This window comes from Aythya marila (assembly GCF_965140915.1).
Source record: "Aythya marila genome assembly, chromosome: 27".
Classification (NCBI taxonomy): Eukaryota; Metazoa; Chordata; class Aves; order Anseriformes; family Anatidae; genus Aythya; species Aythya marila.
The window spans coordinates 3203419-3214956 of NC_139068.1; the positions used below are offsets into that span (position 1 = coordinate 3203419).

At 71.0% G+C, this 11538-nt stretch overlaps 2 protein-coding genes across 2 annotated transcripts; both read right to left on the reverse strand.

Moving 5' to 3' along the window:
* Nucleotides 1-2177: 2177 nt before the first annotated feature.
* LOC309887880 (uncharacterized protein) lies at nucleotides 2178-8755 on the reverse strand. The gene is made up of 16 exons (XM_082779909.1): nucleotides 8710-8755; nucleotides 8084-8142; nucleotides 7800-7995; nucleotides 7610-7692; nucleotides 7276-7507; nucleotides 6524-6717; nucleotides 6346-6450; nucleotides 5831-6241; nucleotides 4870-4919; nucleotides 4460-4517; nucleotides 4068-4263; nucleotides 3879-3961; nucleotides 3495-3792; nucleotides 3165-3355; nucleotides 2958-3080; nucleotides 2178-2872 (listed from the first exon to the last, which is right to left on the reverse strand). The coding sequence occupies exons 2-16, from the start codon at nucleotides 8129-8131 to the stop codon at nucleotides 2528-2530; spliced, it is 2613 nt and encodes an 870-aa protein (XP_082636035.1). The 5' UTR covers nucleotides 8132-8142; nucleotides 8710-8755; the 3' UTR covers nucleotides 2178-2527.
* Nucleotides 8756-9918: 1163 nt separating this feature from the next.
* On the reverse strand, nucleotides 9919-11470 carry LRG1 (leucine rich alpha-2-glycoprotein 1). Its single transcript, XM_082780241.1, has 2 exons — nucleotides 11332-11470; nucleotides 9919-11188 (listed from the first exon to the last, which is right to left on the reverse strand). Exon 2 carries the CDS (start codon nucleotides 11173-11175, stop codon nucleotides 10171-10173), a length of 1005 nt encoding a protein of 334 aa, XP_082636367.1. The 5' UTR covers nucleotides 11176-11188; nucleotides 11332-11470; the 3' UTR covers nucleotides 9919-10170.
* Between the last annotated feature and the right edge of the window lie 68 nt (nucleotides 11471-11538).

Sequence of the window (11538 nt, forward strand, 5' to 3'; positions counted from 1 at the left end):
CGTGGCAGCGAGCAGAGCCGTGTTGATGGAGGACACGGGGTTGGGGGTGGGACATTCAGGCTGGAATTATTCCCGTGCAGGGGCTGCGGGCGCCACCTCACCCTGCCAGGCCTCCTGCGGGTGCCGGAGGAGGAATTCCACCAGCGCCTCCAGCACCTCCCAGGCCTGGGCCACCCACCTATGGCCCTGGGTGGTCAGAGCCTCCTCCAGCTCCCTCAGGGAGCCGGCCAGCACGAAGGCGCGGTGCAGCTCGCCCAAGTTGTCCTGGGCCTGCTGGGCCCCCTCCCGCAGCGGGGCCGGCAACCGCCGGGCTTGGGCCAGGAGCCACCTGAATTCATCCCGCAGCCGCAGCGCCAGTGCCCGGCCCTCGCCGAGCTCCTGGCATCGCCCGCACCCCGCAGGCACCCGGGGGGTCCCCACCACCCCCCCAGCCTGGCTGCAGGCAGGGTTGGGGCTGGGATTTTCCTGCTCCGGGCTCCTTTGTCCCCTCCACTGCTCCTGGCCGTGGTGGCACCGCTCCGCAGAGCCTCGCCGGGCGGCCACCGCCTGCGGGAGAAACGCCACCGTGACCACGGGGACGCGGGCACGGTGCTGGGGGGGGTGTCCATGTCCCCGTCCCTGTCCCCTCCTGTTGCCACCAGCTCTCACCACGTCGAGGATGTGCCAGAGCCGGGTGAGGTGGTGCCGGGCATCCTCCTGCTGCCGCCGCAGCCGCTGCACCGCGTGGGCAGGGGGGGAGCGGAGACCACCGAGCCCGCGAGCCTCGGCCACGGCCACCCTCGGCCCCTCCACAGCCCGGTCTGCAGGGTGAGGGGGGGCACAGAGGGGAGAGCTGGAGGCTGCGGTGCCACAGGGACACCGCCAGCCCCCAGTGGTGTCCTGGGGGGGGTTCTTACCTGCGGGCAGGTAGCGGTGCAGCCACTCCTGGGTCGTGCCCAGCGCCCGCTCAGCGCTGTGCAGGAGGAACTGCCCGGCCCTGGAGCCCAGCAGGGCTCGGAGGCCGGTGGCCACGGCCAAGCAGATGCCCACGACGGCGTCCTCGGGGCCCAGCGTCCGCCCCAGCTCCGTGGGACTCATCGGGGCAGAGCCTGCAGCGGCCTGGGGCACACGGGGGGGCTGCGCTCAGAACCCCCAGGGCACCGTCCCCTCCAGGGACCCCCCCCCCCTTGTGCCCACCCCTAGGGTACCTGCTGGGATGGCTGCGGGGTGGCTGCGTCCTCAGGGCTCCAGGGTGCTCTGCCTGTAACGGGGGGGACACACGGGGGGTGCTGACACCCTGCGTGCCCCCCCAGACCCCCAGCGCTGCCCCATGGCCCTGCTGTACTCACGCCAAGCTGTGCCCGGGGGGCGGACGGGGGGGCCCACGGTGGGGTGCGCGTTGGCCTCGCTGCCCGTGTCCTCTGGGGTGCCGGTGGGGTGCCGGGAGCCACGGGCCCTGATGGAGCTGGGGGGCCAGGGGGGAACCTGGCCCTCGCTGAGCTGCTCCGGGAAAGGGGCTGAGACCCGCGGGGGGGGTGCTGGGACCCAGCTCAGCCCCTGCCCCCGGCCCCAGCCCCCCCTTTGCTGCTCCTCCTGCTCCAGCCCCGCACCCAGGGGTGGCTCCTTGGGGTCGTTGTCACTGCTGGGCTGGGCGCTGTCCCGGCCTGGGGGGGGGTCCAGAGCAGGGTGCCACTCAGTGCCTGGGGTGTGCTTTGCCCCCGTGGGGGTCACCAGATCCCTCCTCGTGACCCAGGACCCCCTCATCCCCCCCCGTCTGGCACAGAACCGTGCCAGAGCCCCCCCCATGGACATTTCTGTGCCCCCCAGGCTGCTGCCCCCTACTCCTGGGGGCAACACCAGGGGACAGCAGCCGCACCGGAGGGGCTGGGGCCACGTCCCAGCACAGGGGGGTCCTCAGGAGGTGGCAGGGGGTCTCCGCTCCTCCCTGGCAGCCCCTTACCCACCCTCAGCCATGGGCTCTGCTCAGCCGTGGTGGTGGGGAACAGGCTGGGGACCCCACCAGGACCCCCCCAGTGCCCCCAGTAGAAGCCTCAATCCCTGTGAGGTCACAGGGCTCCGTCACCCCCTGCTCCCTTCCAGCAGCTCCATTGCTCCCCCTCCAAAGCCTCAGAGGGGGGGCAGCGGATCCAGAAGTGTCCCCCCCCCAGCCCCAGGTCCCACAAGAAGGCTCAGACCAGTGCAAAACTCCGCCGGGTTTATTGCTTCAGCAGCTGCCCCTGCCTGCCCCGACCCACGGGGGCTCCCCCCTGCTATGGGGCAGAGGGAAGAGCAGGGGCTGGAGGGCACTGATAATTACAGGGGGGGGCACAGAGGTGGCAAACGAGGGGCAGGGGCTGCTGTAGGCACTTGGGGATGCCAAGGCACTTGGCTGGCACCTTCCTGCTATAGGGGAAGGGGGCGCAGAGCCGCGCTGCGGGGGTCCTGCACCCGGTGCGGGCAGGAGGAGGATGAGGAGTTACTGGGGCCAGGCGAGGGGGGGGGGGAGCTCCAGCGCTGTTCTCGCTCTAATCACCCCCCCAGGAGGCCGCTACTGATCCTGGAGGCCCAGCAGGTGCTGGGTGGAGGGCGTGAAGGGCCCCACCAGCCAGGACAGGGGGGTGTTGTGGGCCACGTGCTCCACCAGCTCGTCCATCAGCTCGCGGGCCTTGGCGGCGTGGGCGCGGGCCTTGGCCAGGACGCTGCCCGTCACCTCCTGGAGGGACGTGGCGGAGGCCAGGCTGGCCCGCAGCTCCTCCACGTTGTGGCGAACCTGGCCGGCCGTGTCCTGGATGCCGGCGGGGAGGCCCTGCAGGCTGGACACCAAGGGCTGGCAGGCGCCCTGCAGCTGCTGGGTCAGGCCCTGCACCATGGCCAGGGCGCCCGATTCCACCCCCTGCGGGGGGACGAGGAGAGGTGAGGGGTGGGCGCACACACGGAGCTCCCCAAAAGGGGGGGCTCCCCCCAGCTCCTCGACCCACCTCGGGGGGAACCAGGTCCTTGCCCCCGCCCGGCTGCTTCTTGCTCCACTCCAGCCACAGCTGCTGCAGCTTCTCCTGCCCTCCCTGCAGCTTCTGGTCCATGCCCTGCTTCAGCTGCTCCACCTGACGGGGGGCAGAGCAGGGTGAGGGGGGGGCTCGTCCCAACCCTGCGGGGAAGGGGATGACGACCTAGGGAGGGGGTCCTACCAGGTCGAGGGTGCGCTGGAGCTGGGCCAGCACGTCCTGGCTGCTGTGGCGGGCGCTTTGCAGCTTGCCCAGGGAGTGCTGCAGGGCCCGGTGCCGCAGCTTGGCCGAGAGCGAGCCCAGGCGCACGAAGTAGCTCTGCTGCTGCTTCTGCTGCTCCGTCTCGAAGCCCTCCACGGCCGTGGCCAGCTTGGCTGCAGGAGAAAATCCCCCCCCATCACCGCCGCCCCCCACTCAGAGACCACCCCATGGGGAATCGACCCACGGTGCCTCCAAGCGGGGGGGGTCCCCAGCCCGCCCCGCATCTCCGGGGGGTTGCGTTGGGGTCCTTACCCAGCTCCTCATCCGTCATGGGCAGGTAGTGGTCCACCAGCTCCTCCGACTTCTCCAGCACGGAGCCCACCCCGCTGACCACCATCTGGCCCATGGCCGAGCCCATGACGGTGCTGACGCCGCTGCTCACCGCCGACTTGGTCAGCTCCACGCTGCCCTGCACGGCCCCCTTGGTCATGTCCATCACCCCCGTCACCCGGCTGCTCACCGCGTCCTTGGCCCCCGCCACGGTGCTGGTCAGGACATCCTTGGCCCCCGTCACGGTGGATGTCACGAGCTGCTTGGTGTCCGAGATGAGCTGGGAGAAGGGGGGGGGGGGAGGAAGAGCCCTGAGTTTTGCAGGACCAGGGCAGACCCTCAGCACCCGTGTGGCCCCCCCGGTACCTTCTCCGTGGGCTGCTGCAGGATGGGCAGCTTCTCCTCCAGCTTATCCAGCCCCTTGCAGGCGTACTCATTGGCAGTGGAAACTGGGGACCCAAAACCAGCCTTTTTAACCCCAGTTCCTTGCCGGGGACGGTCTCCCAAGCACCCCCATCCCGTTTGGGGGTGCTGCACCCCTCCAGCCCCACTCACTCTGCGGCTCCAGCTTGGTGAGGAGGGGCTGGGCCCCGCTGACCGCTGCTGCCGTCAGGGTCTTCACCCCTTTTTCGGCCACGTCGCAGACGGAGCGCACGTAGGGGTGGCTCTCCTTGGTGGAGGCGTAGGCGGTGGACACCATCCCGTAGGCAGAGCTCACCAGGGGCAGGCTGGCCACCCGCGTCCCGATGCTCTGGGTACAGGAAAAGGGATGGGGGGGGAGCGTGCCAGAGCCCCAAATCTCCTCGGGGATAAGGCATGGGGCAACGCGTGCAGCTCCCAGGGGGAGCGTTTGGGGTGTCCCCCTCCCCACAATGGGGATAACCCCGAGTGGTGACGGGTCAGCAGGGGACACCGGACCCCCCCCAGCACCCCCCTGCCCCACTGACCTGCTGCTCCTCAGCCTTGGGCTGCGCCGTCCCGGGCTCACTGGAGGCCATGGTGGGGCTGGGGGGGGGGAAAGCATCACAGGGGGCTGAGAAGGGGGGGGGCAGCACCCCCAAAAGGGACAGGGGGGTGCAGGCGACCCCACAACGGGGGGACCCCAAGCTCAGGACCCTGCAGCTCCTCAACCCAGAGTCAGACCGCCCAGGACAGGGGGGTCCCGGTCCCCACAACCGGACTCCGGACACCCCCGGAGCTCCTACGCAGGAGGGGGGGGGGGTCGGTCCCGGTGTCCCCCCACCCCCCGGTCCGGGAGCACGGCAGCGCCGGGATGGGGGCTGCAGGGAAGGTCCCGGTCCCGGTCCCGGTCCCGGTCCCGGTCCCGGTCCCGGTCCCGGTCCCGTTGCGCACTCACCGTCCCGGTGCCGTGCTCGGTACTGGACGCGGTGCCCGGCCCCCTCCCCGCTTTTATAGCCCCGGGCCCGCCCCGTGCGCATGTGACCGGGACCCGCCCCATCGGGGCCGGACCGGGGACAACGACCGCCGGCCCCGGAACCCCCCCCCCCGGCACGGAGCTGCCCCCCCCCCGACCGGGATTCCCCGATATTGGGGTCCCGGGGTCCCCCCCAGCACGGCCCGGTGGGTGCTGAGTGGTCCCAGTGGGTGCTGGGACTGGTCCCAGTGTGTGCTCAGGATCGGTCCCAGTGGGTGCTGGTGGGTCCCGGTGCCCCCCCCCCGGTGCCCCCCCCCCAAATTCCCAGCGCAGGGGGTGCCCCGGGCCCAGCCCCGCCATGGGGCCGTGGTGGGGTTGGAGCGGTGGCGGCGATAATGGGGACGAAGTTCAGTGCCACACGGCCACGGGTCACAGTCCAGCAGCACCCAGCTGCCACTCCCGGCCCCCCCCGGCACCCAGCACGAAGCCCCCCCCGCAGGGCGACCCCCAGCCCCCCAGGGACCCCCCCATCGCACGTCCCACCCCGCAGCAGCTCACGCCGCTGGCTGTGAGTAACGCCTAGAGAATCCGGGCTTGGTTTTCCTCTTTAACTTCCATTTTGAACTTTTTTTGGCTTAACTTTTTGGTTTTCCTCTTTTTTCCCCTCTTTCACGGGCTCTGAGGCTGCTGAATCCTGATGCTGCCGGGCTCGGGGACACGGCAGGGAGCTGCAGCCCCCACGGTGTCCGGGCAGGGCTGGGCGCACGCCCCATCCTCCCCGTGCCACCGTCCCCTGCCCCCCCCAGAGAGTCCCAAATGACATCAGGGATCCCACGCCGGGCCACCGAGTCCATCCTGCCGCTTGCCCCCCCAGCAGGGGCAGATTCACAGCTGAAAGTGGGCCCCTTCCCCAGCTGGGGGGGGGGTGGCATCGGGAGGCTCAGCGCCCGCTGCACGACTGCGCCCGGTGCCCCCCGCCGCCCACGGTCACGCAGCCGTTCCACTTGGCCATCTCCACGGGGCTGTCCTCCGGGTACTCCACCAGGGCGGGGGCGAACGGCCCCACCAGCCAGGGCAGGGGCGCGTGCTGCCCCACGTACTCGATGAACTCGTCGATGCTCAGCTGCGCCCGCGTCACCGTCTGGCGGCTCTGCGCCAGCACCATGTCCGACAGGTCGTGGAAGGAGCGGGCGCGCGCCAGCGTGGCGTGCACCCCCTCCACGCCGTGCCGCACGTGCCCGGCCGTGTCCTGCACGCTGCTCGGCAGCCCCCGGGCGCCGGCGGTCAGGCGGGCGCAGGCGGCGCACACTTGCTGCAGGAGCCCCCGCAGCATGGCCAGCGTCCGCGCCTCCACCTGCAAGGCAGCGAGCGGGCAATACCCTGGGGGGTTGCCCAAACCCCTGGGAGGTCTCCTCGGCACGGCCACCCCCCCACAAAAAAAATAAATAAAATAAATACCTGGCTGTCCTCCATGGGCACGCCGTCCTGCCGGCTCCACTCGAGCCACATGCGGTGCAGGTGCTGCCGGGCGCCGTGCAGGGACCCGTCCATGCCCTGCTCAATCTGCGGGAAGGGAAAGCAGTGGGAGCGCAGCGGGGGGGCACGCACGGGGCCATGGGGATGACCGTGGGCTTACCAGCTCGATGACACAGTGGAGCTGGGCCAGGGCGTGCTGTGCGCTGTGCCGGGCCCGTTGCAGCTCGCCCAGCGAGCGGCGCAGGGCTCGGTGCCGCAGCTTGGCCGAGAGCGAGCCCACGCGCACGAAGCAGCTCTGCCACCGCCTCTGCTGCTCCAGCGAGGCCGCCGCGGTGCCGTCCGCCACCGGGGCTGCTGTGGGGTGAGTGGGTGGGAGCCACCCCAAGTGAGAGCCACCCCAAGTGAGAGCCACCCCACCGGGATGTCCCCGTGCCGGGCACGGAGCATCCCACTGGCGGTGCCGGGATGTTCCCTGAGCTCTGCGCCCCGGCACAGGGGCAAACCCGGCTGCTTGCCCCCTGGGTCATGCAGAGGTGTCCCCACAACCCTCCCGGTCACCTCTGCGGTGACACGGGGCCAGCTCTGCCCACTGCTGCCCCGTGCCGAGCTATAAATACCCGGGGCGGGTGGGCTGGCGGCGCAGGGCTATATTTGTTTTCTGCTTTCCAGGTGAGAGTTCACCCACCGCTGCGCCGCGTTCCCCAGCTCCGGGTGCCGACGGAGCAGCCACACCAGGACTGTCCCCTGCGCCCTGGTGGCCCTGTAGGGCTCAGCACCACCCCGGGGTGCGAGTGGTGGTGGTGAGAGGCACTGGGTGCTGCTGAGCCCTGGGGATGGGGCGCAGTCCCGGAGGGATGGCACCCCAAAAAGAGGGTGAGATGGTTTTTTGGGCACGGCGTGCCCAGCACTCACCCGGCTCCTCGTCTGTCCTGGGCAGGTAGTGCTCCACCAGCTCCTCCGACTTCTCCAGCACCGTGTCCGCCCCCGTCGCCAGCAGCTGCCCCACGCGGGAGCCCGCCACGGTGCTGATGCCGGTGCTCAGCGCCCGCCGGGTCCTCTCCACGCTTCCCTGCACGGCCCCGCGGGCCAGGCCCACAGCCCCGCTCACGGTGGACGACACCAGCTCCCTGGTCCCTGCGACCACCTGGGAGGGGGGGGACAGTACAAGGGGGGAGCTTGTCCCAGCAGCTGGCCCAGGGCTCGATCCCGGTGCCCCCCGAATTGGGGGAGGGGGGCGAAACGTTACCATCTCCGTGGGCTGCTGCAGGATGGGCAGCTTCTCCTCCAGCTTATCCAGCCCCTTGCAGGCGTACTCGTTGGCAGTGGAAACTGGGGACCCAAAACCAGCCTTTTTAACCCCAGTTCCTTGCCGGGGACGGTTTCCCCGAGCACCCCCATCCCGTTTGGGGGTGCTGCCCACCCCCAGCCCCACTCACTCTGCGGCTCCAGCTTGGTGAGGAGGGGCTGGGCCCCGCTGACCGCTGCTGCTGTCAGGGTCTTCACCCCCTTTTCGGCCACGTCGCAGACGGAGCGCACGTAGGGGTGGCTCTCCTTGGTGGAGGCGTAGGCGGTGGACACGGCGCCGCGGGCAGAGCTCACCAGGGCCAGGTTGGCCACCCGGCTCACCACACTCTGCCATGGGACACGGGGGCCGTGAGCTGGGGTTTGGGGGGGCCAAAGCGATGCCCCCCCAGCCCCCCTCAGCCCTCAGCATCCCTACCTGCGCCTCCCGCTCGGCCTCCGCCGGTGCCGTGGTTTCGGCTGACATGGCAGCAGGGGCTGTGCAGGGAACAAAGATGGGTTTGGGGGGGCACGAGCTGAGCCCCACCAGCTCGCGGGGGCACCCAGAGGCCCCTGAGCCACTCGTGGGGGAGGTTTTGGGGTGAGGAAGGGGTTTTAGGGCCGGGGCTGACCTCCCACCACTGGGGTCCCCCCATGGGGCTGGGGAGGATTTGGCCGTGGTTGGGGCCGGATCCGCTCGGTGCTGCCTTTTTGGGGAGCCCCAGGGCAGCCCGCACCCCCCGGCACCCCCCGGCCGGACCTCTCGGTGCCCCTTGGGGTGACCCCGGGGCTGCGTCCCACGGGGGGGGGGACACACGGTGCTGCCCCTGCGCGCCCCGGGGGCGCGTCCTTGGGGTCCCCACGGGAAGGTCCCTATGGGGGGGGGCTGGGGGTCCCCTGGGGGTCCCTTGGGAGCGTGGGGGGGGTCCCGGAGTCCGCGGGGGCTGGGGGCGGCTCCCTGGGGACGGGTCCTTGGGGGTCCCTGGGGGTCCGGGGGCGCCCCCTCCCCCGTAACGCCCCCTCCGCCCTCCGTCCCCTACAACGTTCCCCGCGGGTCGCACTTACGGGGGAGGGGCTGTCGCGATCCCCGGTCGCGATCGCGATTCCCGGTCGCGATCCCCCCCCGCTCCCCGCCCAGCGCCGGATTCATAGTGAAGGCGGGAGCCAATCGGCGGAGGGGAGGGCCGCGGCTCAGCCAATAGGGAGGGGGGGGCGGGACCTGGGGGGGGCGCCACGTGGGGCCGGGGGGGGCCGCATCCTGCCCGGGGCTGTCCCCGTGCCCCCTGTCCCCACGGCAGGCGGCCCCCACCCGTGGGACCCCATAGGGAGTGACCCCGTGCCAAGTGTCCCCCACCCGTGCGACCCCATAGTTGGTGACCCCGTGCCCCGTGTCCCCATGCCCGGTGTCCCCCACCCCTGTGACCCCATAGGGAGTGACCCCATGCCCCGTGTCCCCATGCCCGGTGTCCCCCACCCCTGTGACCCCATAGCAGGTGACCCCGCACCAAATGTCCCCATGCCTGGTGTCCCCGTGCCAAGCATCTCCCTCCCACGCCTGGTGTCCCCATGCCGGGTGTCCCCTATCCGTGTGACCCCCTAGCAGGTGACCCTGTGCCATGTGTCCCCATGCCAGGTGTCCCCGTGCCAAGATTCCCCATGCCAGGTGTCCCCATACCACGTCCCCTTGCCGTGCGCCCGCATGCCAAGTGTCCCCTTGCCGTGTGTGCCCATAGCAGGTGACCCTGTACCAAGTGTCCCCATGCCATATGTCCTCATGCCAGGTGTCCCCTTGCCAGGCGTCCCCATGCCAAGCATCTCCATCCCCAAATTCCCCACGCCAGGTGTCCCCATCCCCAGTGTCCCCATGCCAGGTGTCCCCATACCATGTCCCCTTACCGTGTGTCCCCATAGCGGGTGACCCTATGCCATGTGCCCCATGCCAAGTGTCCCCATGCCAGGTGACCATCCCCATCCCAAAATTCCAACCTCCCCACGCCAGGTGTCCCCATACCCCATGTCCCCTTGCACCAAGTGTCCCCATGCCCAGCATCCCCCATGCCATCAGGGCCCCTCAGTGCCACCAGCAGCCCCTGCGGGTCCTCGGGCTCAGCGTCACGTGGAGGTGGCACCGTGGTGGCACCCGGGGGGTGGTCCCGTGGGGATGGGGCTGGTCCGGATGGGGGTGGGCAGGGGACAAAGAGGGACTGGGCTGTGGGACAGGGTACCTGGCACTGCGTGACCCGGGGACACTGCAGGACACCGCAGAACAAAGAGCATTGTCTCGAGGTCGCTGTTTAATGTCTTGGGGGGTGGGATGGGGACAGGGACGTGGGACAGGTGGGACAGGGCTGGGGGCCATCGGGGTGGAGAAGGTGGGATGGGAACAGGGGGAACGGGCTCCCCCTGCCTCAGTTTCCCCAGGAGAACCCGGCTCGGCTGGGGACGCAGCAACAGGGCAGGAGGGGACCCAGGAGGGGACCCAGGAGGGGACCCAGGCGGGCACCTGGGCGACCCCAATCCCTTTACCTAGGGCTCGGGCAGGGTCTGCCCGTCCTCCTCGGGCTGGCATCCCGCATCCCCAGCCTGGCTCAGGGTGCCCACCTCCTGCCCCTGGCGGTGCGGGGGGCTGGCACAGAGGGTGCCACGGGCGGCCACGAGCTGCGGGGCCGCGCGCCGCAGGAGCTCCAGCAGCGGGCACTCGCAGGCCCAGGGGTTGCCCGAGATGTCGAGGGACAGCGGGGGGCCGGGGGGGCGCGGGGGCAGCTCCAGGGCCCGCAGCCGGTTGTGCGCCAGGTCGAGGACCTGGAGGTGGCTGAGGGGGGCAAAGAGGCCGGCAGGCAGCGCCCGCAGCTCGTTGCCCTGCAGGAAAAGCAGGCGCAGGGCGGGCACGGGCGCGAAGGCGTCGGGGGGCAGCGCGCGGAGCCGGTTCCCCTCCAGGTCGAGCCGCTCCAGCTCCCGCAGCCCAGCCAGAGAGCCCGAGTCCAGGCTCTGCAGGCGGTTGTGGGACAGGTCCAGGCTGTGCAGGGACACCAGTGGGCGGAAAACCTCCGGAGGCAGCTCCGCCAGCGCGTTGGCCCCCACGTCGAGCCAGCGCAGGCGGGCCAGGAGCTGGAACCAGGAGGGCTGCAGCGCCCGCAGGCGGTTCCCCCGCAGCACCAGGTGCTGCAGGAGCTGGGAGCGCTGGAAGAGGCCGGCGGGCAGCTCGGGCAGCGCGTTGTCCGTCAGGTCGAGGACGCGCAGGGTGGGCACGGGCCACAGCAGCTCCTCGGGCAGGGAGGCCAGGAGGTTGGAGGCAAGGTGCAGCTCCTGCAGCTCCGGCAGCCCCGCCAGGGCGTCGGGGGGCAGGGTGGCCACGGCCGTGAACTCCACCGAGACGGCCAGCGTGGTGGGGGGCAGCCCCCCGGGGAAGGTGCGCAGGGTGGGCTCGGTGCAGACGAAGCGGGTGGCGTTGGGCTGCAGGGGGCATGGCGTGAAGGGGCTGCTCAGCACCAGCAGCAGCAGCGGCGGCAGGATCCGGGCCGGCGGCACCATGGTGGTGCTGGGGCTGCGGGCAGGAGGCCGCCGTCACCCGAGGGTTGTGCAAGCCCTGCAGCTCCCAGCCCCGCCACCGCCTCTCCAAATGTCCCCGTCCCCGTGTCCCCTGTCCCCAACCCCGCTCCTGGCTGCCCCCCCCAGCCTTGTCCTCACCTCCTGCAGGGGTCGGCCGGGCTCCTCGGGGGCTGACGGTCCTGGCTCCTTCCTCCCCGGTGGTGGTGGCCGTCACCGGGGCTGGTTGGTGGCTCGTCCTCACGTGCCGCTCGGGAAATCACCGCCTTCGCCAGCGCTGCCAGCTCGCACGGTGCCAGCACCCGGGGCAGGGGCAGGGCGCTCACATCCCCTCGTCCCCATCACCCC